This window comes from Haliotis asinina, chromosome 4 (genome assembly GCF_037392515.1).
Source record: "Haliotis asinina isolate JCU_RB_2024 chromosome 4, JCU_Hal_asi_v2, whole genome shotgun sequence".
Classification (NCBI taxonomy): domain Eukaryota; kingdom Metazoa; phylum Mollusca; class Gastropoda; order Lepetellida; family Haliotidae; genus Haliotis; species Haliotis asinina.
Window position 1 is genome coordinate 74,466,821 of NC_090283.1, and position 27,071 is coordinate 74,493,891.

General features: G+C 38.8%; 2 protein-coding genes and 1 pseudogene across 3 annotated transcripts in view; 1 reads left to right on the top strand and 2 right to left on the bottom strand.

Moving 5' to 3' along the window:
• Positions 1-210: 210 nt before the first annotated feature.
• On the top strand, positions 211-13,697 carry LOC137281868 (mediator of RNA polymerase II transcription subunit 11-like). The gene is made up of 3 exons (XM_067813532.1): positions 211-307; positions 6,965-7,105; positions 8,186-13,697. The coding sequence occupies exons 1-3, from the start codon at positions 229-231 to the stop codon at positions 8,413-8,415; spliced, it is 450 nt and encodes a 149-aa protein (XP_067669633.1). The 5' UTR covers positions 211-228; the 3' UTR covers positions 8,416-13,697.
• LOC137282101 (uncharacterized) lies at positions 2,495-3,352 on the bottom strand (annotated as a pseudogene).
• A 10,324-nt stretch (positions 13,698-24,021) lies between the features above and the next one.
• LOC137281870 (phosphatidylinositol 3,4,5-trisphosphate 5-phosphatase 2-like) overlaps positions 24,022-27,071 on the bottom strand; it is an 84,256-nt gene continuing 81,206 nt past the window's right edge. For both annotated transcript variants that reach the window (XM_067813546.1, XM_067813545.1), the window contains exons 25-26: positions 26,187-26,689; positions 24,022-25,677 (exon numbers count right to left, since the gene is read on the bottom strand). In XM_067813546.1, coding sequence (XP_067669647.1) covers positions 25,456-25,677; positions 26,187-26,689 — 725 coding nt within the window. In that variant the 3' untranslated portion in view covers positions 24,022-25,455. The remainder of the gene's footprint in view (positions 25,678-26,186; positions 26,690-27,071) is intronic.

A 27,071-nucleotide genomic window follows, 5' to 3' on the forward strand; every position in this document is an offset into this window, starting at 1 on the left:
CCTTAATCGCACTTGGTGAGTTGAAAACTATTAAAACTTATATAAAAGTCTTAATCAAACAACATTGAGAATGGCGCAAATCGCCAATACTAATGCCATACGCCTGGGACCAAATTATAGCGTTCAAATAGAGTCGGAAAATCTGGGCTGCCCTGTTCCATGATGATGTACAATTTGTACATCCGGCTTTACGACAACGTTTTCATTTCTGGCAAACAAGGAAGCAGTATGGCGACAAGTCCTCGTGACCGTCTCATGCAGCTGGAGAAAATAGAGCATGACATCGGTCTCTGTATACAAAATGCCGGTTTGTATAGAAGGCGAATAATTTTTGTATGTTTTCTATGAGTTACGAACGTTAAAATTACTTTGACAATTACATGAAGTCACGTTTGTATTTCACCCAGCAACCAAACTATGCCCTGTGAAAAAAGGTTCCCAGAGAAGTTTATAATGTCGCTAAGTATTATTTTGAAGCAGGTTTCAGTGAAGAAACAATGTTTCCATCCGATCACAGATGTCAGTAGAAGACAGCCTGGTCGTCAGTCAGTCACATGTGAAATGAAATGATTTATTTAGGAAAGAATATGTTAAAATGAGTGAGTATTGTTTTACGCCCCAGTAAACTTACTTCTGTTGGGTCTCACAGTCACACCACGGTTTATGTCCTGCTTTGTACAGTGTCAGTAACTCAATACGTCGTTATGTCTGCACGGAAGAAAAGAAATGACCATAGTTAGAGATATTGCAAAATACTGTTAATCACGAAATTTTTGCGTCATATTTTTGCAAGCGGCGACCAACAGACGTTTTTGCTTCACATTATTTTTGCAACTTGCCTAATTCTCGAAACATAGTTTAGTTTGACAGTTTCCAAGCTTACTTGCATCTGAAAGTTTTATCTGAAGTAAATCCAATCACATATTAAAGTCTGCCGCTAATCTTGAACACCATTTAGTGGAGTACTTCCGCATGTATGCAGTCAGTGATGTTTTCCTAAAAACAACACTCGCTGCATAGGCCATATACGCTTATAACAGTTCAAAGGGATTAAATTAAATGGAATGACTCTAATAAATTTGCACTGATTACGACCAGTTTAGTCAGTGTCGGCGAAGCTGTTGATCTCCAGGTAAGTGTCATGAAAGCTATCCACGCCCACTGGATGGTGTTGGCCTTTCAAACAGTGGTTGATGCCTGTCTGGAGTATCGGACGTACTGATTAGTGACTGAGTGACTTTTGTTCAGGTATCCATTGTTTGACATGTGACAAGTGAGTAATGCTAGTAATTAGTCATTTTCCGCGTTGTTGTCATTGCTTAATATATGTATTGTCTAGATCTGTTGTTAATTTATATGAAGTGGTGAATAGTAAAGCGAAGATAGGACATTTTGTTTGCTGATTATTCTTTACATTCTACCAGCAAATTGCGTCATGACATTTTTACGAGCTTAAGTCATTCGCAATTTTCGCAAAAATACCATGCTCGCAAAAATTTAATGATTCACAGTACCCAGATGTAGCAAGCAGCTACATTTTTGCCGATACGATGTCTTTAACGCGACTTTTGTTGGAAACACATGAATTTGGTGTGAAATAGATGAATCTTCATCACTCAAGGTTATCAAAATCAAAATTTTAAATGATATCAAAGATTAAAATTTTGTGTTACATCTTCGAAAACCCCTAACACTGGGATATTTTTATCCCAGTTTCAGCTATTTTGGGCCACGTGACACAGATTCGCGGAACATATGTAACCATGTTATCATAATAACATGTTTTACATTGAAAACAAAGTATATTAGTCAAGGTGTATTCTCTTTCATTCTATAAGATTCTGTCAGCTTAGTCTGTCAAGCAAAGCGGCCATGACCCCAATTTGGCCATATTTGGCAACTGGAACATTATGTCTTTTGTCTCAGAAAGTCGGCAATGGTGATGGATCGTTGTGTTTCTTGGCGCATGTCCTTTCCCTTTTGACTTACTTTTGGCAGAAGCTCCTTTAAATGAAATGGACAATGTGGACAACGATGTTGTGACACATGACCTTTTCTTCACCTTACCAACTTCCTTATCAGACTTCCGTTTCTCAGGATGTTGTTTCTTGTGTTCAGCTATCCTGTCTTCCAACTATCTGATCTGTGATGACTTTTGTTACACCCCTCGGATTCAGGGATATCAGGTGGTTTTCTGAAAAGTCAAATGACCGGTGAACTCTTTTGTTCAGTCCTGTATTCTGACCAAAATGGCATGCCCTGAAGTGGCATGTGTAAACCCTGTAGGTATCTAACAGTAACTTTACCGTCAGAGTTATCTCCCCTTGGAGTGATTTCATGAAGCCCCCCGGCTTATACAAACAATCAAACTTGAGTGTCATTTGTCACATGTTTCACTTTCTTTCCTGCCAGCAATTTTACTGATGGTGTTCTGTGTTTGAACATTTCTGCACCCAGACATTCCAAGAATGTTTGTGCAGTATCCAGTCTGTTGTCAGTATCCAGAACGAGCACACCTGTTGAACTTGAAGACATGGGGTCGAGGGGGAAGATTCCTGATATTGAGAATGATGGCAAAGGTTAACAGAGTTAATGTTGAGTTGAAAACATGACATGCTATCCTGCATATATCGTGCTTTCTGATAGTTTCTCCAGAGTTCATTCTTAAGAATGAATGTCATGATTGTATCCATGTCATGTCAAAAGGTCAGTAACCTCCGATGTCCAGTGGCTGTAAGAGGTGGTTTGTGTGAGGGGACAGAACAAACAGGACGATATGATTTTCCTGTGCCCATTCTATCAATCCAAGGGAAACATGACCCTTGTGTCCATCATAGAGGATTAGAACAGGAGAGTCACCGCTGAGTGATGGTAAGTGTCGGGCCAGGTGTGTTTTCATGTACATGCTGAACACTTCCATATTATACCACCCTGTCCCTGAAACAGTGACAACAGTACCGGGTGTAGCTGAGGATAACAGCTCATCTCTCATATGATGACAAGGAAGTGTAAAGTAAGAGGGAACACTGCCACCAGCTTCGTTAACAGTGGCAATCATTGTTACTGTTTGTAATTTCCCAGTTGTCACTGTTTATGTGGATGGTGTTACATCAGTCAATAGTCCCTATTCATCAATGACATTCGACAGTTTTGTGAAATACTGATTGATGGTTTCTTGGGTGGTTGGTCTCACACTCACGGCTTCAAATTCCCTTGGTTTCTGTACTTCTATCTAAGTTCCAGCCATCTATCTAAGGAACTGTACCCCCATATGTCTCCATATCCTTGATTGACAACGTAATCACTTGCAAGATTAATGGTCTGGGGTATAACCATAGCCAATGACCCCCATAACTCTGATATGGCTCACAGAAAAGGAGGAAACCAGCGGCATGGGACCCGACTAAGTGATGTACGCTGACTACGCTGATATTGCCGGAGCCTCCCACCTAGCTGCTGGTTTCTGTGCGGACACATTTTCCTCTATCATTGTCTATGTCATCTCTGATGTATTTGACTTATACAGACCACACACGGTCATATTTTCTGAAAGGATACAAGAAAACGTATCAGACATTGTTTAACATTACTGAGAACTGGATAAGGATGGCCTGAAAATGTCTCCATAGATTTTTAATCAAGTTGCATCTTACGTCACAAGTCACATGATATAATGTTGACAAACATCATCCGCTAGCAGATGATGCAAACAAAGATTGAAACTCCAGGATTGGTGAAATCATGCAAGAAATATGACTCCCAAAAACAGGAGACACTGATGGGATATGTATACTTTTCATTGAATCTATGGGTGTAGCTGGTGTACCTTGACTGTAGTGATCAGAGCCACCCAATCGAGAGATGCATCCCCTGACCATATATGAAAGACGTTGATGACATGCAGGGATGTCACTTTGTACATAACTAATAGGAAGAGACATTGTTACTGTACAATCTTTGCCATAGAATCCGCCTCTCCTACTACTCAGTGTATACCCTAAATTTGCAGGCTTGCAGTGGCTGTTTCTTGTAAGCTGTATTTGGATGATGAAACAGTTTTCAGGCTTCTCTGTATCAAATTAAAAAGGCTCACTGACTTGGTTGACTCATGTCATCGGTTCCCTGTTGTGCAGATCGATGCTCATGCTGTTGATCACTGGATTGTCTGGTTCAGACTCTATTATTTACAGACCTCCACCATATAGCTGGAATATAGCTGAGTGCGGCAGGAAACCAAACACACTCACTCAACAGATGTGTCAGATTTATACTCATGGAAACAAGTAAGGGAACACATGAAAGTAAAAGTGTTCCTGTTCTGTTCCGTGTTTCTTCACAAGGTGTGTACTGCACTGTCAGTGAAATTCTGGAATTTAATAACGGAACATGCTTACTTTCATGTGTTCCCTTATTTGTTTTGTTTGAGTGTATTCAGATATACACACATCACCCATTTCCCTGTCAAAGCTACGGTAGCATATACAGCAACCTCCCTGGATCTCGAACCACAAGGGACCATTAAGACAAATTCGAGATATTGTGTGATTCGAGATTAAAATATGTTGTATACATGCACATTGTGTACATAGTACTACATATCCATTGAACTTGTATGCAGCAATGTAGAAACAAAAAAAAATCAAATTTCATTCTTCTCTTGATTTCACAGTAATCATCATACACAAGATACATAAATGTCAAAACAAAGTCACAGTGACACTGCAAACTCAATAATTGAACTAACCCTCACGTTATTCAACCATGTAAGGGAAATGGAACGCATTGAACATGTCTTCCGGCGAGGACAGTTCGAGATTGAGATACAACATTTATATGATTTTGGGACTAATTTTCAGGTTCAGGATATCATTTGTATGTGCGTCTCGAACTTCGCGATATAATACAAAAATAATGATAAATATATAAGAAGAGGTTGGGACCAGAGATTAGATTTTTAGATATGTAGAGGATTCGAGATTCAAGAGTTCGAGATCCATGGATTTTACTGTTATTCCATACAGTAGTGTGCCAAAGATAAGTGAATTGATACACCAATTTGTTTGTTCATAGCCAGATGCCTCATTCAGCATTTTTCTAGCTAGATGACCAAGGTCAATAAATAAATAGTCTTGACCAGATTGTCCAGTGATTGAATTCATAAAAACAACCACCAGGATATGATGACTTGCATCAACCAAGACTGACAACCCAATCCCATTTGTCGTCTCTGAGGACAAGTATGAGTTGCTGAAGACCAGTTCCAACTCAGGTTATCCATATTGCTTTTGTGATTCCATAAAAGTCAGTGACATGAGTGCAGTTTCCTAATTGTTCCTCGTGTTGGTCTGAATGTAGTCACTGATTTTGTGCACAGTGTGTGAAGCCCTTTTCTGGTGTCTCTTGTCGTGATGTGATTCCTTGTAATACAGTGATAAAGTAATACAGTCTGTTTTCTCTATGTCACTGGCTTGCATTTCCTGTAGTGATCCCTGGATCTATGCTAGTGTTTGCTGTAATCTCCTATTACCTCCCTTTAATTTCCATTTACCATTTCTTGGCTGTGGTATAAGGTTTTCCAACCCAATCATAGTAAAACTTTCAAACCAAATCCACTACTACTGATCATGGTCACCGAGTAATTCAATTTTGAAAAACTAGCAAAAGAAACTGGAAGGCAAACATTGTGGATGACAACTTCTTAATTTTTTGTCACAATGTTTCTGGGCTATTCCTTGCCCCTTTGTCAGATGAATTGTAGCAACAAGATACATTCATGAGTGTATATATACTAATTGTACAAGAAGTCAGTGTTGCATGTATATACAATAAATTGAGTAAGAAACAGGCGATGAAAGACTGAGATGTACAGATATTTGGTATTGTTTACCTGAGTGAAGAGTTTATGCTGGTGTTGAACAGATGTGGATAAAGCCAATATCTAAATGACCTGTTTGACTTCACAGGCACTGGGGAAGTATTCTTCTTGATCCCTGTTCAGGTGACCCATGAAGGTCGGGGTGGAATAGGCCTTCAGCAGCTCCTGCTTACCATAACAGGCGACTATGCTTGTCGTAAGAGGTGATTAACCGGATCGGGCGATCAGGCTTGCTGACTTGGTTGACTAATGTCATCAGTTCCCAATTGTGCAGATAAATGCTCATGCTTTTGATCACTAGATTGTATGGTCCAGACTCAGTTATTTACAGACCACTGCCATAGGGCTGGAATATTGCCAAGTGCGACGTAAAACTAAACTCACTCACTCACACACTGACCCTCTTCTGGAGCGGTTGTAATTATTTTGTTGCTAAGGACTTGGTAAGTTTGCACTTGTACCAATCATAGACGTTAGAAAACCCTCACAACTCTTTTTGATAGGAAGGATGTCTTCATGCACATTAAAATGGGAGGTGGTTTTGGTTTAATCTTACGTGAGTTATCTCCCTTATTTTTTTGTCTATGTCTATGATTCATTGGTCAGTAAAACCATCGTTGGTAATCAAGGGTTGATAGATGAATGGGCTATGTTGGTTAACCAGAATGTGAGTCTTGCAGATACAACTGATGATTTAAGACACATCACAGTCCATATTACTGTTTATTACTCACCCATGGAAGATACTGCAGTGTAATATTTTTAGTATTACACTTGTGAAATAACGCTAGACATATGATGTCATATTGATTCACAGTGATGACATCACAGTGCTAATATCTGTCACAATTGTATTAGACATTGCTTGACTCACAGATAGCAGAGAATCATCACACTGTAGACAATTCCTATCCATTTATGTGTGAGAGTAATAAACAGAATACTTAATTCGCGTCCATGAAGTACCATCTTTATTAAATTCATGAAAGATTTAGTATCGCTCATTTGATACCAAATCATTAACTCGTTTAGTGAAACAGAAATGGTATTACACAGAAGGTCGTTTAATATCCTGTATATATTGTCCAGGTTTAGCACTACAAGAACTTGCCAAGGACAAGCCAGTTCCAAACAGTGTCACAAGTCACACCACCAACTTCCTGAAGACTCTGCAGGGGATAGACAATGGAATGATGCTACAGATCAACTATCTTACGCAGTATTCTAATGGTAAGTCACTGAGATTTCCTTAACTATGGTTACCTCTTCTTAGAAATAGCAAGACTTTGGATGTCGCAGTGGCTTAGCAGGTTGGGCAGCTGACTTTATGTGCTGGCGATTACGTGCCTGACGCTGAGGGTTTGGGGTCGAATCTCAGATGGGACTCAACTCAAAAAGTACAAGAATATGTACTTAACTAAGAAAGCGTAATCCCATGAAGGGTCAGGTTAGAATATTGGCTTTCCGTAACCCATGCTTATCCTAAGAAGGGACTAACTAACAGAATCATATGGTCAGGCATGCTGACTTGGTTCACACATCATCGGTTCCCAATCGACTCACTTATTTACAGACTGTTGCCATATAACTGGAATACTGCTGGGTGCGCCGTTAGACTATTTTATGTGTTGCACCTTGTTCTTTTGTCAGGTATCTTAATCTAAACATCTAAATCTAGATGTTACTGTGTGTTTCCAATGGTGGCTAATTCTGCTTCTACAAGTGAGGCTGTTTCTTCTTTATCGAAAGATACTATGTTTTCCCTCTGAGATGCCTCATTATGGCCATGTTTCAATAGGCTATTTTTTCTGTCTGTATTAAGGCCAAGTTTTCCCCATGAGGCCATTTCTTTTTTTCCCATTGAGGCCCTTTTTGTGTATGTCCTTTCATTTCTTGCCTTCTTCCATGGAGACCATTATTTTCTCTTGGTTTGTTCTTCTTCAGTCAGTGTCAAACTGCAAATGTTTTCCCTAGCTCCCCAGGAGGAATTGAACAGCTTCTGTCCTGTCAGGGTAATAAGCATACGATCTGACAAAAACCCAAGGGCTGAATTATCTGTTTCTAGTTACAGTCATAATATTGATTTTAATTCAACTAGCGTGTCAGTTATTGTTATGCAGCTTCATCACATCATCTTACTGAGAGTTTATATGGATAATAAAACACTCTTTCTTGGTTATGGTAAGTCCTCGACCATCGGGGAAGAGAAGAAGTATGACCACCATTGCTGTTACTTTTTCAATCATAACATCAGAGGCTTGCTTTATCCTACATGTGTCCATGATATTTTAGTTCACCTCTGATTTCCAGCCAACGCCCATGAGGGATCAGCTTATGGTCCCCAGAAAGATCTGCACATGGCAATCCACAGAATGCAGCACGTCCGCAAGCTACTGGAGAAGCTTGATAACATTCGTACAGAGCAGACGAAAAAACGTCAAGGTCAAGTGCAAGGTCAAATGCAAGTGCAAGGTCAAATGCAAGTTCAAGGTCAAGTACCATTGACACAGACATATTCCTTGCCAGAACAGCATAAATGACAACTCCCTCTGTTGCCAGTGGAAGGGAGAACGTTTCAGAGACTGGATGATGATACTGATTGTTAAATCTCTCTGTCACCATCCAAAGGATTGTTACATCTCCCTCACCCACCTCTGTAGAAAGGTGTCATAGGTGTCTGGGGTTATGCAGGTGGAGGTGCCTCGGTGAGCTAGAGGGTTGCAGGTGTCTGGGTGTTGCAGGGTGTCAGTGGGCATGTCCTACATGTCTGGGGTGCTGTAGGTAGGGGTGTCAGTGGGCTAGGGTGTCCTACATGTCTGGGGTGCTGTAGGTAGGGGTGTCAGTGTCTCAGTGAGCTAGAGGGTTGCAGCTGTCTGGGGTGTTGCAGGGTGTCAGTGGGCGTGTCTTACATGACTGGGGTGCTGTAGGTAGGGGTGTCAGTGGGCTAGGGTGTCCTACATGTCTGGGGTGCTGTAGGTAGTGGTGTCAGTGGGCTAGGGCGTCTGGAGTGCTGTAGGTAGGGGTGTCAGTGGAATAGGGTGTCTGGAGTGCTGTAGGTACGGGTGTCAGTGGTCTAGAACTGTTGCAGGGTAGTGGCATATGTGCACGACCTGCACCACTTTGGGACTTTTTACAGCAAGAAATGATCATTCTGGAGCACACACTGACATGATTTAATCTCACACTCAGCAAGTACATAGTTCATCTGCCTCAAAATCAGTCAATTTGCCATGGATGCCTGTTGCGCACAGCAGTCACTTTCCTTTGTGAAGTCATGTGACATTTACAGCCGGTAATAATTGTGTTTAACTTGGAGAAATTTCTGCAACATGATAGTATGTTATTCCTTCCTGACCTTAATGTGCTCCTCATCGTGTGATAACTCTTGCCATTCAGGGAGCAAGACTTTCAGGAACGTCCATTACATGTTGTGATATAACTGATGGTGACATACTAAGATTCAAAACTAGTAGGATGCTTGTTGGTGTATATGGTTCACTAGGATCAAGGCTAATCATGGTCATGTAACTGTTTTAGATCTTTTTGTTATTAACAACAAACAGCTGTACCTTTTATTATTTTCTGGCCAAAACGGATAAGTTGAGCACAGACCTGACAATAGATCCATAGTGGCATAAACGAGTGCCGCCCATCAGGGCTTGCCATTGTGAGCAAAGGGGCCCCAGGTTGTCCGTGATCAAGTACAGTGTGATGGCTGAAGCACAATAGTCAAGAGGCAGGTGCAGCGACGCGCTGAATCAGTGTCATCATGATGCATGGGCATGTGCACTAGCCTACATCTGCTCTACCTAAAGTGGATTTGTGCATGGCTGTACACCACCTACGGCTCATAAATGTGTTCTCTGTGCCAGTCCAGTTTATCTGTGTTTACTAGTAGTAACTTGATCCCAGACCCAGTCATACAGACTTTGTAAACTTGATTCTCTGCTCCTCCCTGTACATTCATGTGTGCATGTTCTTGTTTTGTTGGAACTTTTGACAGTTTGACAGTATTGAGACACCAACCATCAGTTAAACATGGCTACCCAGCTCAGATGCAGTGTGTAGACTCAGATCTGACTAGTCCTTGTTTTATCCCCAAACCAGGCAGGGTGACAACAAGTATCAAGTTTTGATGTGTTTAAACATGATGGAGGCAGGGTCTTGGACCGCTGACCGTCACTTCTCCTGGGAGATGGTCCGTCAGCTGTCTTCTAGAAAAAATGTTGAGATGATGTTCTAGTCTTTCTGAAAGTCCCTTAACTACACTATTTTCCCTTTATCCAACATCAGTGTTCATTATTTTTGCTTTAGCACAAAATAGAGCGAATGCAGATTTTCCTCAGGCTCAGAATGTCCCATCTCATTGTTGCTTTGCATGTTTCTATGGAAACAGTATGTTTTCAGAGACTAAGTGTGAGTATGTTGATGTTATTGCTATGAATTTTAGTAGAATATTTGCATACTGTTCGGTGCTAATGCCTCACATGGATTTTTATAGGGGCAGTCCGATTTCTTTAGATCAGAAGGTAAAACATACATTCCAATTTGAGATATTTTTGTGATTTATCCAAAACAGAGTGGTTCTTTAGTATGCTGAGCAAAAGTGTGATGTATGACAGATGTTCTGGTTTGCATCAAACCTATTTTCTTCAGTTGTTCCCCATGAATAGCTGCAAAACTGCTGATGCGCCATTAAGCAATATTCACCCACTCACACCTCATGTTCTGCTGTGTCTTGCCGTTGACTGCATGTGACATCTAGAACTAGAGTCTAGAATCTACAACTCCACAATCTAGAATTTGAAGAAAGAGGACAGTTTTTTATGACTGCACATCTCTTTGTTTTGTATCAATGAGGTTTCAGCAGATTCTAATGTCATCGTCACTTGCTTGACGACATTAGAATCTGTCAAACATGGCCCATATAGAATAAAGAAACTATGCATCCATAAAAATTATCCTCGTTCTTCATCTCCTCATCTTCCAAAATGTCATCCAAAGAAGGCAATCTGGAATTTGTGAAAATATTGTTGAAATTATATTTTTGAGATACATATTTTCATATACATTTTATATTAATTACAAGTCTATAACAAGACAAACATACGGGTTGTATCATATGGTTCTTTTCAAAAAATACCACCAAAATAAGTGAAAGATCATATTGTAGTTAATCAGCCATCCCATGACTGTAGCAATATGAAAGAATTTAGAGTTTAGCTGTTTATAGCGGTATGTATGTCATTCGTTCAAGTTATTTACAAACAGTTGTTGACTTGATTTTGTTGTTATATTGGAAACAGAGCTGCCTCACTGAGGACAAATATTCAGATATGTATGAGAAAGAAGGAAGCTGGAAACAGAGTACTGTTGAAACTGCTTTATGGATGCGATAACAATGGATTAGGCCAAACCAGTTTTATTTCTTGTTTTTCAGGTTTTTTGTACTCCAAAAACTTAAAGGCAGGAGGGGAAAAAACATCACCATTCAAAACAAAAACCCACATGAGTTTTCATCTTGACTCGTTTGGTTTGTTAATGTCAACTAAAAACAAGACAAGTGAGTTGAGGTTAAGCACTGATTTCAAGATTAATTCACTTGTATCTCATTCACATTTGGATTTTATTTTCTTTAGAGGGGAATTATTTTTTATCTTATTGTCAAAAAAATATGATCGACAGAGCCATGAAACAAGTGAAAAATTGGTCTGACCCTAAAATAAAAATATGAGGAACTACTGCTTGCTGAATATTCTGGTGTGGCATTCTATGATTGGTGTATGTGTGATTATTTCCTGGAGGATAAATTCACAGAGGACTCTGCAGCAGGGGAAATTATGTGTATTATCATGGACAATGAAGACACAAGACCAGGGAAATCTGACTCTGGGTGTGTCACTGTCAGTTTGCTGATATAGTATTTTTAAGGTATCATATATGTACACATGAGCATTAATTAAGCACCACCCATTTTAATGCTATAAGATTGTGTTTAACACAACACACTGGTCATGCATGATATGGAAACCAAACACATGGTTATAATTTCGTTAACTGAAATGTCTAAAGTGTCAATCTATCAAATACCAACACTTGCACAGATAACTGCAGCAACCCTCCTCATGCTGGAAATCCAGCGCCAAATATGCTTCATTGGAATCTTCTGCCATTCCTCAAGAAGAGCCTGGGCTAATTCCAGTAGATTTTAAAGAGGTGGATCCTTCACTTTAACTTGATGCCCCAGATGGTCCCATAAATGCTGGTTGAGCAAGTATGAGATAACAGCTCTGGAATGATGGGGCCTAGCATTATCATCCATAAATACTGGCCGACTGGCGAGAGGTTGGTTATCAAAATGCCGGACAACAGCAGCTTCCAGTACTTACTGTTATCTCTGACCATTGAGTGTCCCTTGAATGGTGTTAAGATTCAGCTTACAGTCATAGGAGATACACCCCACACCATTACAGAGCCATCGCCAAAGGGTTCAGCTGCATGGATCATCCACTGTTGATAAGCCTCATTACTCCTTCTCCAAACTCACCAACAGCCATCAGTAACATGAAGAAGAAAACGACTTTCATTGGACAGATTGTGGTTTTGCCGTTGATTACACCAAGCCAAACATTGAGCCTTGTGTCCATCAGTGAGTAAGGGACGTCTGATTGAACGACGTTCACGGAGTTCAGCGGACCTGAGCCTCCTTTGGCTAGTGCAGGGTGAGAGACGAACACCCGCTTTCCATTGTTCTTTGAGATCTTTGGCATTGGTCTTGGGCCTGCGTTTACTAGGCGAACTAGGGCATGGTCATTACAGGGAGTGGTCTTTCTCGGCCTTCCTGATCGTGGACGATCATTGACGTAACTAGTGACCGCATGTTTCCTTACAAGGCGACTAATGACAGTGTGATTGATATTCAATCTGGACCCAATGCTGCGACAGGACAAACCAGCTTCATGCATACCAGTAATCTGCCATCTGTTATTTTCAGAAAGAGTACACCTCAGCATGTCCCAAAAACTTCACTTGTCCAATTTCAGCACTGTTCACTTATTGATGCATCGGTAAGAAAGCAATGACAATACTTCATTTCACCTTTTATTCCCCTCATTCACTTGTACCATGACACAACTTTAGCATGAAAAGCATGCATTTGAGTCAACACATGAATTTCATGCTAACTGCATGTGTGTTTGGATGTCACTGGTTGACTTCTCTGTTTTGATCCCTTCTTGTTACAATCGACAATTATTTTTGGTGGTGCTTAATTAATGCTCAAGTGTATATATGGCAGCAGCAGTTAATATGAAAAACTGACCCACCAGTTGCTGCTAAAATACAATGGCACACCAGACAAGTTGACAAACTGTTTTCTGTGTACGTGGGGTACGTACGTAAGGTATGAGACACTGCAATCAGCAATGTTCTGAACATGCTCCACTGTTAATATGTCGGAGTGAAATGGTAGGCTAATACCACAGGATGGTACGTATAGTAGTACAAGGCCTTCAAGTTCGTGTGTTTCTGGTAGGTATATGAGAACTTACTTCTGGGGAAATATGTTGCGGCTGTCTAACAAAGAAATTTACAGAGTTTGACAAAATGATTCAATTTCTGGACATTTTGGAAAAGGTTTGAAAGGGTTAATACAATTATGGTACGAAACCAAAAACAAGTCTTTGAGCTGAACCATGAAGGTTGGTTGGCCAACTGTTCTCAAACCCTGTACTCGGTTGTCACGTTACTTTTCACCTGTTTCTTTTTGTTTCATTATTTGGTTGTTTATATATGAAATAAATGAGTTATGTTTACACAAGCAGGATGTAGTTTGTCTTCATCTATATAGGATCACCATGAACCACATGCTAATGTGTTTATCGATACTGTAAAACTGTAAATAGTTAAATGACGTATGTGAAAGGACCAGATTTCCGTTATAATCATTTTATTAAACCAATCAGATAGCATAACACACCCCTGGCCCATTATGTTTTCAGTACTATCCATTCACCTTTCTTCTCAAATCTGACTTTAAATAAAGACTTTTCTTTGAGTATCATGTAATTTACAAACATGGATCATGTTCCATCACAGCATATAAATGAAGGTCACCTTTGACAGACTACACCTGTCCAACATGCCACTTGCATGCACAACCTTGAAACCTGTTTGTACCCTCAGTGCATGTTAGAGTGTGCGGGTTTGTTCTCAAATATGCTACAAACAAATAATATGGGAACTTCCAAAGACTCAATGGTCATATATAAACATAATCATGGCGAGGTCATTTATACTCTGTGGTAGATGTATTTTTTTGTGTGCTTAATGGGCACTTTAAACAACATGCTAGAACTTGAAGTGAAGCAACTGATTCAGTATTCATGTGAGTGAAATTAAACATTGTCAAATACAGGGCCAATGCATTGCTACAGGATGGTGAATCTTTGGTAAGTGTTGCTCGCCGTCTCCAGGTTTCTTCCTCTGTCATTCAGAGACTGAGGGACAGGTTCCACGCCCAGCGTTCGAAATAATTGCCGGCCTGGAGGACGTAGCCAGCTATGCAAATTTCTGGAAGGATGTTTAGAATTGTCTCCCCTGATAACCTTCAGCTGGTACTGATCAATGTAAAACAGTTTCTTGGACTGTCTTGACTCTTCCAACTGGAACAAAATGGATGACTTAACAAACATATCCTTGAAGATATCCTCAAATGAACCTAATTCGCCTTGAAAATTAAACAAAAAACCTGAGCTATATCGCTGTGATCTAACTCAACTGAACTTTATTGAGGACACCGAGAAAACACATCCATCAAAAATTAATCTTTTAAGTTAAATAATGAAATGAAAATAGTGTATAAAGAAATTGTGGTAGAAATTTGTCGGCGGTGTCTTAAGACACTTGAGGAACAACTTTGACAGAAAGATGACCTGAGAACAACAATCCAACCAGTCATTTACCATGCGATACCTTTTAAATGGCTTTTGGCTTGTCATCTTTGACACCGGTTGACTGGTATTCCATCATCTGCTGTTACCACCCCCACCTCTGTGATCCCTGTGGACAGCGTGACAAGTGAACCACACTAGCCTACCCTACCATCCAAAATAAGGAAAAATCTTTAATTTTGGATTACAATCTCAAAAACTGATTTTCTATTTTTGTCAAAGGATTGTATACAAATAGCACGTATCATACCTTCATCAGATACGCAGATACTCAAGCAAATCAAATTGTGAGAAATCGTGTGCCAAAAGTAAGACTGATGGACTTTAACAGGTCAATCATTTGATTGTCTGGTCAATACACGATTATATACTGACTGCCATCAAATAGCTGGAATATTGCCAAGTGCTTTGTTCAGCTGCAAACAATTACCTGCACAAAGCATAAAACCCTAGGTTAAAGGATCATTTCATTTAAAGGGCAATGGGGTAAAGGGCAAAGTATTGGCTCCTCGGGTTCCAATTCCCAGATGACTACAATGTGCATGGCCCATTTCTGGTGCCCCCTGCTGTGATATTGATGGAATATTACTAAAAGTAGCGTAACTAAAACAATACAACACTCACTCGCACTAAACTTGAATCTTGTGATGGATTAGAAAGTATATTTCTGTTTTCATGGCACAGATGGCATATATTCAGCTGTAATATGTCAACCTGTCTAAAGTCGACCTGAATATCACACATCTATATACTGGAGCATGATGTGACACGTCCTTGAAAACTCTGGTTGGTTCCCGTGATTCCTGACTTGGAAACGTTGGAACAAAAATACCCCAGGAATCTGAAGCATGTCAATTAGTTGTGCAATTCTGTGGCTCTGAGGTTCTGTTTAGAACCTCAAATTGTCAGTCAGATTAAAAACCCATGGTCCTGGGCTGGGCTTGTCATTGCCTAGCCCTGCTTGTGGAGTTTATTTGGGTGGTGGGGTATCCTAGTGGTGAATGTGTTGGCTCGTCACACCAAAGACCTAGGTTCAACTCTCCACATGGGTACAATGTGTGAAGCCTATGTCTAGTGTGCGCTTGCTATGATTTTGCTAAAAGCGGCATAAAACCATAAACACTCACTCACACAGAAGTTTACTGAAGCTGTGATCATCTTAGACCTGCATCCCTTTCCAGCTGTCCTCTTGTAATGCTGACATGTGATGTAGCTGAACCAAACTCACTCACTCACTCACTCATTGACTCAGGTAAAGACCTGTGAAGATCAATAAAACTGGTCTTCAGATACCAAAGATAACAGGATCAGGTGATCAGACTTACTGACTTTCTTGACACACATCATCCCAATTGCATAGATTTATGCTCATGCTGTTGATCACCGGATTAGCTGGTCCAGACTGAATTATTTACAGGCCGCCACTATAGTTGGAACAGCTGCTTAGTGCAGCACTTGAAAATACTTCGGAAAATGTGAGACTGTGCATCTCATACAAAACAAAACAACAAACACAAACAATACTGAATCATTCTATTACTCAATTACTATATAAAACATTTCATAAATGTACAAATATGGACTTGAGATAAAAATAGTTCTGTGGATACTGACATGTTGAGCTATGATTCTGTGCGATGGTCTGCAGCCATGAATATCCATCATAAGGGCCTCTTTGTTAGTCTTACATGCCCTGAATTAGTATATTATATTATGGCTGACCACATGGGAATGTGAAGAACTGGGGTGAACTGTTCCTTGGTGTCTGTAAGAACATTACATAGATCTGTGTCACTGAGCTACACTGACTCCAAGCAAATCCGTGCATCACACGCATCTTAAAGGGAGACAACTGAGAAACATGTTATACCACATGTATGTAGTATTAACCTTATGAAAAGTATGTTATAACTGTTATATGCACCACATTTTAAACTTGACAGAATATCTTTTGTATACTACTCAAAAGAAGTTTAGATCACACATGCTTGATTCTTTCAGATAACTGTAGTTAATCTGTGTTCCTTAACTCATTTTCAGTAGTATACACAACCATGAAGAAGCACTATAATATTGCTCCACAGTACACTGACTACTCGGGTCTATCCAGAAAACTATGTTGAGATTTTTAAAAAAAACATACTGACATTGGTTGAAAAATGTTTCTTTTTAAAACGAGTTGGTCAGATAAAAACTAAAAGATATGAAACAGTTATATGGTGACACTGTTCCTATTTTGACCAACTTCTGTTTTTTTTCTGAAATGAGTAAACTCACAGTTAAGAAACATGTTTTATCAAAAATACTCTTTTTCAAATTAAGAAGAGAAATTCTATAAATGATTCTTCATAATGTATTCATGTAAGTGAGACATATCCCAGTCATAACATAAGCAGTCTATCCATTACAGTTAGAAATCCTAAGGAAATTGTTCGTTGTTTGATCTAGAAGGAAAACAGTATCCTTTTAAGGATTCCAAGATATAACATGATATACACAGACATAACATTTGATACCTCTTTTAACCACAAAATGACTTTAATTTTAACATCAGTAAAGCTGTAATGATGCCTGGTTACAAACATGAGCTACAACAGGAACTGTGTTGCCCTGGTAACAAACCCAGGATAAGCTGATGCCCAACATTTACCATACAACCAGTCTACAATATCACTGTAACAAACATCAGAACTTCATGCTTGTTTTAAACATTGTTAATTATTGACAAACATGTATTTAGTATAAAACATTTAACCGAGTACAAAATGCCAAATAAAATTATTTCTTCATTAACAATCTTATGCTGAAATATCATTTAAAATTAATCAATAAAAATGTCATAATTGATGATTGCATAACTAGTGCTGCATTTTGAAGCTGTTTGTTCTGAAACATTCTCTGGCTATGGGAACTTTCATCTGACATAAGCAGCATATTTCAAGATTCTGGTTTGTTTTTTACACTGTCACATACACTACAGAATATGCTCATGTACCTGACTGAATAAAAATTATTATGCAAAATAAAACATAAGTTCATCAGGAACAGCTGACATTAGAAGTTTTCATTACTTGAGGCGAATATAAATAAGAATTCGAATCTGCAATATAGCACAGCAAACATGCAAAAAATATAATACTGGTCTCTAGCCTGATGACAACAGCAAGCTAGACAGAAACAGAGTTGTGAGAAACAATGACACAAACACAAATCATGACTAAGCAGTTACCAGCCATGAACTATAATTTGCACTACAATAATATAAGTGGTTCACAGGTCAGAAGAGGGACATTGGTTGATGTACCGTAAATGTTAGGGCTCAGGAACAAACATCGAGAATACATCAATCCATATGCCTCAAGGGACCAGTGAACATATATATATCTTATATTTATCTTACCGAACACCTCAATGTTAATTTTGAAATGTGTGAAGCAAAAAAGTACATCTTTTTGCAGATGTCACTATTTTGCAGACAAGAAAAACAGATGTTTTATCTCTCATTCATCGATTTGCATTCGCAAAACATCAGTAATTTCCGTACATCATATGTGATTCAATGTTATTCGAGATAAAGAATTACAAACATGAAGTACGAAATGAGTTCAGCATTCCTAGTGGTGTATATTGAAATGTTACTTGCTTGTAAGCAGGGTACATTGAGATAATTGAACAGCACTAAGCCAATCAGAAAGCATCATCTATGGGTGAGGTACGATAAATATTCAAGTATAATTTAAGACTACATCCTCAGTTCAGTCATTGATACAACATTGTAAACCAAAAGTCACTGTGTTCTGCAAGCTGACTGGTTGTAAAACATGATCAAATGGTATTTGATTCCCGGAAACAGCAAGAGTGTTTGCATATTGACATGTAGAAACATCGCAAACAATTGTTTTGTTGTGTTATCAATAGTGGTGACGTCATTCAAATCATATTAAGACGTTAAGTTAGAATGACATCACAAACAAGCAACTCAAGATGCTGCCATGGGAACCAGCTGAAATGGCCAGCTGATGACACTTCACGGCTGTACTCGTACTCGATGTGAACAAGTGCAGACAGTTAAACCCTTTGGTTTACTTTTTTGTTGACAATGTCGATAAACATCATGTGTTGGCCACTTTTCGGGTGTTATTGAGTATTTGAAGCCCGGGAATATTTCATCTGAAAAGTCTGGCTATTGGTTCCAAATGAAATATTCCCGGGCTTCAAATACTCAATAACACCCAAAAAGTGGCCAACACATGATGTTTATCTCCTAATTGTGCAGAGTACCTCAATGCTTGTTACTAAATTGGCTTCTATGACATCACAGTTAAATGACATCACAATCAAATGACATCACTGATACTGAAGATGATAAATTGTAATGATACTACTAGTTACTGAGACAAATTGAGAAAGTTGGAACAATTTGGGATGATAAATAGAATTTTGCCTTCATATCTTTTAACTATATAAACACATCAATAACCAGCTCGAAGAGAATCAAAGCATTAAATATTTATCAACTCATGCCAATACATGTATTTTTTCTAGCAAAGGGCATTCTGGTAGGATTATCTGTAGATCTGATAAGAATTGATGTATCAACACATTGGTATATATCAAAAAGACCCTGTGAGACTGACACTTTTATCATTCTGTATTGATATATTTCACATCAAAAGACACAAGAGAGATTATCTGTATATCTGATTAGAGTTTAAACAGCACATCAATAACCTGGATACCTTGGCAAGTTATTTCACATAGAAACATCAGAAGGTGTATTGTAATATGGAGAAATCAGCATATTCACAAAGAATGAGAAGACATATTAGAATGTTGCTATTGATCTGCATGAAGATCATGGTTCTCTTACACAAACAACACCTGAGTGAGTCTAGTCTTATGCCACACTCAGCAATATTCCAGCTATATAGTAGCAGTCTGTAAATGATGGAGTCTGGATAAGACATCTAGTGATCAACAGCATGAGCATCAATCTAGCCAGTTGGGAACTGATGATGTGCATTAACCAAAGCAACAAGCCTAAAGATCCGATCCTGGTCGTTGCCTCCGAAGACAAGCATGGACGATCAATTCTAACCCATTTCACACAAACAACAAAATGTTACATGTCGATGGTTAATAACAGCAGTAACACAAAAACTTGAGTCAATATTCTATTGTCTCAAGGGTCATGTGACCAAACGTTACAAATACAAGAAGTATGAGGACTTATAGACTGACAAAGAATCAGAGACAGAGTGAGTGAGTTAGTTTAGTGTTACACCACTTTTAGCAATATTCCTGAAATGGGCTTTACACATAGTACCCATGTGAGAAAACGAGTCCAGGCTTTAAGCGTGAAGAGCAAATGCTTTAACCACTTGGGTACCCAACCACCCCTTCCAGAAACACAAAATCATAATATTTCTTTAACACTATAAAGTTCAGCTGTAGTACCCTATAATAAAAGATCTTCCTTTCTGGATCCAGTTCAGATTTTATTTCATGATGAACATTTTCAAGGAGTGCACATGGATGCTGGTTTTAAGCAATACTCCATCAATATTACAAGAATTCAGATTCACATGTTGTTCTCTTAAGAATTTGCTTGTTTGTTGTTTAATGCCAAACCCAGCATCCTTCTTGTATGGTGATAGTCAGTGGATAATCAAGCTTGCATCAGACTATTCAGTGATCAACAGTTTAAGAAATCAAACCTGCCCAAGCGAACACTTTAACAACTGGGCTATTTGGTGTCTGGATGTGTTTTGATTCATAACCATCACAATATGGTCCTACACAAACAAGTTAAGCACATAGCAAGGAATCAAACCCAAGACTTAAACCTGAAAGCAGCACACTACACACTACCCCAACTTTAGTGGAGACAACAACAGAATAACTTGATTGAGTTTTACCCATCTCACTGATTACAGTTCATCTTTCCAACATGAAAGACATTATTCAAATTTGAGACATTTAAAAATAAACCTGTCTAAACATTTATTTTAAGGTAAAAACGTCTTGAAAAAATTACAAGAAAGATTTCAACCTAGACAAACTGCTGTTAGTACATTTACATTAAGTTCTGTTATATTTTTCAACACAACTGCTGACATATAAAACAGCAGGTGACTAATTTTGTATGCACATGGTATAGTAAATTCCCGGGATCTCGAACTCCTGAATCTCAAATCTTCCTCATATCTTGAACCTAATCTCCAGTTCCAACCTCTTCCTATATATTTATCTTTTTTTTTTTAATTTGTATCTGGAATTATATCTGCACATACACACAATATCTCAAACCTGAAAATTAGTCCAAAGATCACCAAATCATATAAATTCTGTATCTTGGTCTCGAACTGCACTCACCACAAGAAACATTTTGCAGACATGTTCAATATGTTGTCAACAAACAATTAGTTGTATAAACAATTGCACTTACATAGTTAAAATAACGTGAGGGCTAGTTAAATTATTGAATTCACCGTGTCATTGCCACTTTGTTCTGACAATCACCTTTGAGGCTATGACACGTGAGCGGTGAACTAGCTTCATCTGCTGCACATGGGTACACCAAAAATACAGACCACAATACATACAGATCAGGTAAACTGCCAATTTGTTGACAATCACCTTTGGTTCTAAAGTGCCCTGCGATGGTAAGTGGTCGGTAATTTTCTTGCATCATGTCAAGTGTTGACGATTGTGAGCAATCCGGTGGAGGACCTAGTCATTGCACTGGGGGATATCTGGATCCAATGTTACTGACACCAACACGGAAGAGAAAATCTATCAGTGCATTCCACAGATGTAAAGCTGGCTGCTATCAAGAGCGGCGAGGCCAAAATAAAAAGACGCTAAAGATTTTCTCATACAACTCAACACCCTGTATATGTTTTTTGTGCATGATGATTATGATGATTACTGTCAAGCGAATAAAAAGAATGAAACTAGAGATTTTTTGTTTTCTGCATCGTCGTTTACAGGTTCAATATATATGTAGTAATATGTTCACACTGTGCAAATATACAATGTATTTCAATCTCGAAACGCATGATATCTCGAATCTGTCTTCATGGTCCTTTGGGGTTTGAGATCCAGGGAGTTTACTGTAATAACATAAAGACATGTGATGGAAACCAGCATCAAGGATATGTGCAGAGATAAACAGAAATACTTCTCGCTTGGCATTGTAACAAAAATACCTTGTACAGACAGATCTAGTCAAAGCTGGCAATAAACCAGTCTGACAGGATGCTGATTGTGCAGTTTCTAGTAGGAATGTCCTGACAACTACCTCCATATACATACCATTATATAAAGAGTAACACACCAACACGACTCAAAATATGCTTATATGCACATAAATTCTCTCTCCTGAAGACAACAATGTTACAGTCAGACCATGTTGCAATACATACTGGGAAAACAAATGAAAGGTCCCGGAAAATTCAAGCTTTAATTATTTTCCAGTTTTCATCTCCACTTTTGAATAGCGCTGTGGTGGTGAAAACTGGAAAAATGATAAACAAATGTTTCAACTTTCCTGTGATCCCTCTGTTTTCCTCGGTATATTTTCTGAGACACGTTTTCTCACTGTTTGTCATGTCACTATGACAATGTCATGATACAATGATTCACTGTCTGAATGACACAATGACACGTCTCCACAGTTATACACATCTTTACAGATACACAGTGGGACAAATACCCTCACAACCTTGGTCTAAGGCAACACAGTATCACAATGTTGTCCTCTGCTCTGGTTCACCTACAAGACTCCACCACCGTATCCATGAAGCTAACTCTGAGAATGATCCGTGTCACTTTAAGTTGTGGTGCCTGGTAGTCATACATGATGTGGTTAATGTTGACCTCTTTTCAATTCCTGAATAAACTGGGCTGTTCTTCACAACTGGTTTGCCTGTCTCAGGTTTGAACTGAGTAGAGTGGAACACCCTACCTGATGCACCATCACTAGCCAACTTCTGCCTTTCTCTGACAGAATGAATTTATTAACTTCATACATAAAAATTTTCCAGTCTTAAGGGCTGATTTTACAGAAATGCCCAGATCGTTATGGAAACATTTAATCTACAGATTTCAAATCTAATCCTTGATCAGATCTTCCTGGCAGCAGTGAACCCAAGCAGGTGACAGAACACATGTGATACAGATGGTTCCATAACAATGACACATGTCATCTTTTAATCACATTGATCAATCCACATAAATATTTTCTGAATTTTTATAAAGTTATAAGATATATTGCTTTTTCATTTCAGGTAAAGACTATAATTAAGGACAACACTTTCAACAATAAAAGCGTTGACAAATGTTTTGTTTACAAAACTAATTTCCACAAACATCAATGACATGTCAGTTAATAATAGCATAAAAACCACACATTGTCATTCTCAATACTCTATAAAATACATCAATTCATTATCATTTCAATAGTTCTTATCTGTTAAAAGTTAAGTCAAAGTGCTTTATGATTGTGATAATGTGAAATCTTGAAATAAGAAACCACTAAAAAGGTATCAGGCACTTTAAAATAATATTCTGTTTGCAGGCACATGAACATGCACATTTTTCCAAGTTTGATAATTTCATGTTTTACAACTGATTGTTGCTCGTATTTGCCTACACACAAATACCAAAAGATAACGTGTTCCAGTAACACTTGGTTTAGTTGTGAAGGGACAAGAAAATTGTCTTATGAGATTGCAAGCACCAAATGTTCTTCACAACCTTTGTCACTTAAAACAAAAGAGTGAGATACACAGCACATGAATCTGGATACAGCTAATAGCAAACAAGGATAAGTTGAGCACTGACCTGACAACTGACCCGAATCAGCATGTAGGAATGCCTCCTGGTGCTTGCCATTGAGAGAGAAGTGGCCCCAGGTTGTCTGTGATCAACTTCAGTCCAAATATTACTGACCTGCTACACCGACCACAGGAGTAAGGCTTGTGCTGCTACATGCAGAATCAATTTCGTCATGCACTGTATGTGCACTTCCCTACATCTGCTCTCCCTTTCACAAACCAAAAGGGTTTGCTTATTGCTCTGCACTGCTTACTTCTCGTAAACGCATTATCTATCCAACTTATCCTTGTTTGCCAGTACTTTTACCAGCTTCTGAATTGAATCATGTGATTTTTGTTTCTTCACGTTCATTCGTTTTTTTCTTTCATGACATTTCCATAGCATAAAGAGACAAAAACACAATAGACAAACCTCCTAGCACCCAGATGAATTTGTTAAATGCTGCAATTAGCGATTTCCACCTATACAACAGCGGTCTGTATAATATCGGGTCTGCACCAGACAATCCAGTGGCATCATGAGTCTGAGCAAATGGATATTATAACTGAACATTACTGAACATTATACACACCAGACATTCAGAGCAAAACTTTGATATTCTGCTCAATTGTTTATCTTTCCATTACATACACAAATAGTTTCACATTAAAGACACTTGGCCACGGGCATTACCGGTAGTTATTTCAGTAGAATGTTTATGACTTTAACCAAACTGCAATGTTTGGGGGTTTTTTTTCAGATCTAATCAGATGTAATGTTTTGTTGTAAGAAATGTTTGGAGACCACAAATAATGAGAATATCTGAGTAAGGCAACTGAAAATGGTGATGTCATCTCAGCAGAATAACTCATACACTGACTTTCCCAAGAGGCATCTACACAGCGACAACAAATCTTTAGCAAAACAGTACATATCCATGCCGACGGAGACGTGCGAGAGACAATTCCATTCGTGATGCTCAGAAGTGCAGTGACTTCCATATTTATACAGACAAATAATGATCATAGCACTTTCTTTAAGAACTTGCCAGCACTGAACAATATGACAACAAAATCGAAACATTTCTCACATGTATAAAACATAATGTACACTAACACAAAACCGGTACAGCTGTCCATCACCACCAGATCGAACACAAGTTTTTGTATTATGGCTTTTTCAGCTTCATGAGATTCAGCAGAGGTGATACATTTTTCTTGATTACAAACATACATATATAGACACTGAAAACATGGAGACAAAATATATTAAATCAACCGGAATTTGAACATCAGCCATTCAAATTATATACAAAAGAGCTGTACAAAAAGTTAACTACAAATACTTTATCATGAAAACACATTTCAAGGCATCACTGAATGGTGCTTCATCCATAGAAACCATTTTATAGCCCAAACTGTCAAAATATATGAGACTTGACCAAACTTGTTCTTTTTATCTTTCTAGGAAATACTACCATAAGATTTCTTTTATGACTTTTATTGAAAATGTGCTTTTGTTGAACATTTCTTAGTATTATTTTTAGAATTTTAGAATGATATCTCTAAACATGATTTCTTTGTTTCCATACCGAAGGGACAAAGAAAATATAAACTGGGGAAAATATATGGTTTCATTTTGAAAATATAAATGTTCCCAATATCTCCATAAAACACTCATGGTACATGACATAAACAGTGTGCACTTATGATGATGTACTACAGTGGAATGACAGTTTCAGACTTTGGATATGTCATAGAGGTGGGGGTCATTTTTTCATGGGTAGCAAATTTGCAACAACACCTGCTGCTATGTGAAGTTTATCTCCTGTATGCTTGTGATCATTCTGTTCCAGTGTGCAGGATTTTGAATGCCCATGCGTAAAAGATCCGGGGCTGTGAGCTTGGGGAGTCTGGAGATTGAGTCCCAGCCAGACTTTAGAAACAACACAATGTATTCCTCTAGACCAAGCCCTGTCAGCCATTCTTGTACTGAGGTAGGCTTGGCAAGTCCATCATAGTTCTTGTCACCCTGGAAACAGATTGATAACCATTACACTTAATGTTCTTTGATTGGCATTCTAGAAGTTGGTGAATAAATAGCAAAATATTTGAAGGACTACAACTTTCTGATTACTGCATAGAGCAAGGTTTTAATCTATGTTAGTTTGTTGTTTTGCCAGATTCGAGACATTTGGCAGCAATCAGTTAACAATTAAGTCTGGACCAAACAATCCGATGATCAACATCATGAGCATCAGTCTATACAATTCTGACATGATGACGTGTGTCAACCAAGTCAGCAACACTGACCAAGCGATCCCGTTAGTTGCCTCTTACAATAAGCATGGGTTCCTTAAGATAAATTCTTATCTGAGCTTCATGGGTACGTTTAGATGTAGATTCTTATAATCAAACAAACTGTGATCCAACCATGTGATGGGAAGTGTATATAGACAGTGTGTAGTGACAAGTGGCAGATTAACAACAACAGGTAATAATTTTAGAAAGTTGCTTCAACAATTTGATGTTTGTACCTACCGATGTTGGTCGTTGTTTCTTTGGCAGAGGTGGTGGCGGAGTGTCTACCTTGACATCATGCTTCCGACCCAACTCGGCAGGTCGAGGCATCGCGACTGGAGGTGCAGTTCCCACACCACTGAGGCATGATGGGACAGATTCACTTGGACGTATGTTGGTAGGAAGTTGTGATGTTGACACAACAGGCATGACCTGTCTCTGAGAGGCGGACGCTTGCAGCACTGACTGGCCCATAATTGGTTTGCGTCTTGGCGATGAGGACTGTCGGCCATTGTTTGGGTTCAAGGGCCACCCTGGTTCAGGGCTCGAACTCTCTTGGCCCAGACGAAGCAAAACCTCATCACTGCTGTATCTTGTCTGACGGGCAGGTGAAGAATGTCCGTTGCTAGGCAGCTGAATTCCAACAGACGATGACATGGAAACAGGTTGGTGTCGTCCTTCTCGTGGAGTGGACGGATGGATGTCTTCAGGATCTTGATATTCCGTATCCAAGGCAACGATTTCTGAAATGATAAGAAAAGGCTATTGCAGAAACATCTCCAAACACATAGCATAATAAATACTACAACACATATATAATGTGTTGCATCACAATATGTTGCAAAAGAATGTGACATTTTGTGTCCTTTTTGAGATTTTTCAAATATATTTAGAAATTGGTATGTTATACAAGACATATCTTAAGGATAACAACTTCTTGATTTATTTTGAGTGAGTGAGTGAGTGAGTGAGTGAGTGAGTGAAGTTTTACGCTGCACTTAGCAATATTCCAGCTGTATGGCGACGGTGTGTAAATAATTGAGTCTGGACCAGACAATCCAGTGATCAACAGTATGAGAATCGATCTGTGCAATTGGGAACTGATGACATGTGTCAACCAAGTCA